This window comes from Sinocyclocheilus anshuiensis, unplaced genomic scaffold, assembly GCF_001515605.1.
Source record: "Sinocyclocheilus anshuiensis isolate Anshui unplaced genomic scaffold, SAMN03320099.WGS_v1.1 scaffold1408, whole genome shotgun sequence".
In the NCBI taxonomy this organism is placed as follows: Eukaryota; Metazoa; Chordata; class Actinopteri; order Cypriniformes; family Cyprinidae; genus Sinocyclocheilus; species Sinocyclocheilus anshuiensis.
The window spans coordinates 409,270-411,242 of NW_015547704.1; the positions used below are offsets into that span (position 1 = coordinate 409,270).

At 32.4% G+C, this 1,973-nt stretch overlaps 1 protein-coding gene across 2 annotated transcripts in view; it reads right to left on the minus strand.

Annotated features, from left to right (window-relative positions):
- The window catches only part of LOC107703967 (bicaudal D-related protein 1-like), a 23,587-nt gene that overhangs the window by 643 nt on the left and 20,971 nt on the right, over positions 1 to 1,973 (minus strand). For both annotated transcript variants that reach the window (XM_016506778.1, XM_016506777.1), the window contains exons 8-9: positions 799 to 908; positions 525 to 645 (exon numbers count right to left, since the gene is read on the minus strand). In XM_016506778.1, coding sequence (XP_016362264.1) covers positions 525 to 645; positions 799 to 908 — 231 coding nt within the window. The remainder of the gene's footprint in view (positions 1 to 524; positions 646 to 798; positions 909 to 1,973) is intronic.

Sequence of the window (1,973 nt, forward strand, 5' to 3'; positions counted from 1 at the left end):
GGAAAAAAAAAAAAAAAAAAAAAATATATATATACACACACACACACACACACACTAAAATGACAAAAACACAACAAAATTACTACAATTGTAAACTTAAAACGAAAAAAATATGAAAATAATTGCATAAAAATATTAATAAAAAGCTATGACAGTTTCTCAATGATATTAAAATAACACTGATAGGGTGTTGATTTCACAATGTCTTTATATTTTAACTTCTGTTGGCTGCTGGATAAGATCAGCAAATATATTTTGAGGATACATTCACTTACAAACAAACATTAAACATAAAAAAAATGTTTGATTATTATTATTTCAATTTTATCTACTGTCATTTAAAACTCAAAAGCAGTTACATTTGACATTAAACAGCTGCAGGCTTCCACTGTGAACAGCAGGGGGCGACAGAGTATCCATAATATCATTAACAGACAATACACACCTTCGAAACTACTGAGTGAGGACTGAGAGGTTTGGTAATTTAACTATTGTAATTAAAAAGCACAAACACAGATTCTTACCTGCCAGGCCTCCAGTTCCTGTGACAGCTCAAGCTTGCGCTGGATGGCTTCCAGGAGCTGGTTGTTTAAACACATCATATCATGCTTTGTCCTCAACAGCTCTGCCTCCATCGCTGTCTTCCTGCAGCAGAGAAAACCAACACCAAAACGTTAAGAATGCCTCTTTTTTTAAGTATCTGTTCCAAAAGAAATGTCACTCGTATTACTGATAATGCATTTACTTTCTCATTAACATTTATAGAATCATAACAGCAAGTAAATGTTCAATATTTACTTAGCGATGGCATCATCGCGGTCCTTTATGGCCTGCTGAACTACTTCCTGCTCCACAAGTCTCTCAGCTCGCAGCTTGAGCTCGGCGGTTTCTGCTACGAGACGCTCATTCTGAGAGAGAAGCCAAAAAAATATTATTGATCTTTGAAATGATTTAGCAAATATCTGTCTAATGCTGCTAATAATGATATTAACATTACACAAAATGCTAAAAGCAAAGGTCACACGCAAATGCTCTGTATTCACTCTGCTTGAAATCTTAAAGGTGTATTTTGTTTGGAAACCTAATTTCAAGCATTTAATCATAAGCTCAATACTTTCAGTAATTTTAAATAAATATATTCCAGTTAAATATTTAAAATATTAGTTCTGAAAACAGTGCCGGCCCTACCACCAGGGGGCCCCACGTCAGGGTCCAGACAGTAATGCTCGGCGGTAATAATATCTGTGTGTTAGTCGCGTGTGTTAATATTTGAATACAAAGAGGTGGCACTATCAATCTGGTGCAGAGAAGTGAAAAAAGAGAAAAGAAAGTGATGGATTTTGAAAATATATTGCTGAAACAGCGGTTGCAGTGATGAGCATGAATGGTGTTGTTGTAGTGGCCACTTCAAAATACGTGAATGATTCTAGATATCTTATTATCCGAATGGTTTCGATTTTTAGAATGCACAGGAGCTTTTCTATCGACCAGTTCATTTTTTACAGTATTGTGCAATTGCTGCGTAAAAGTTGATCTGGACAAAAGCAGCAGACTGAATAAAAATGCATGTTCATTCTCTGACAGCAGGTGGCGCTTTAGGGACAGCAGAAATCTCTTCATAACTCAGGTGTTCTTGCTTTATTAAAGCATTATTCTCACCAAATTTTCAAACATTGTTTTCTGAAAGCAATGGTTAAACTTTTACATAGATAAGAAAAGTTGTTAAAAATAAGTAAATATATCTTCATATTCATGTATTGAAATATACTGAGTAGATACTGTTTAAGACAATTAAATTTTTACAACAGGGTTAATATAATTTAATAAATATAAGGGTTAATTTTACAACAGGGTTAATATAGTTAACTAAAGCTAAAAAATATATATATATATTATTATTATGTTATATGTATATAACAATTTATATATATATATATATATATATATATATATATATATATATATATATATAA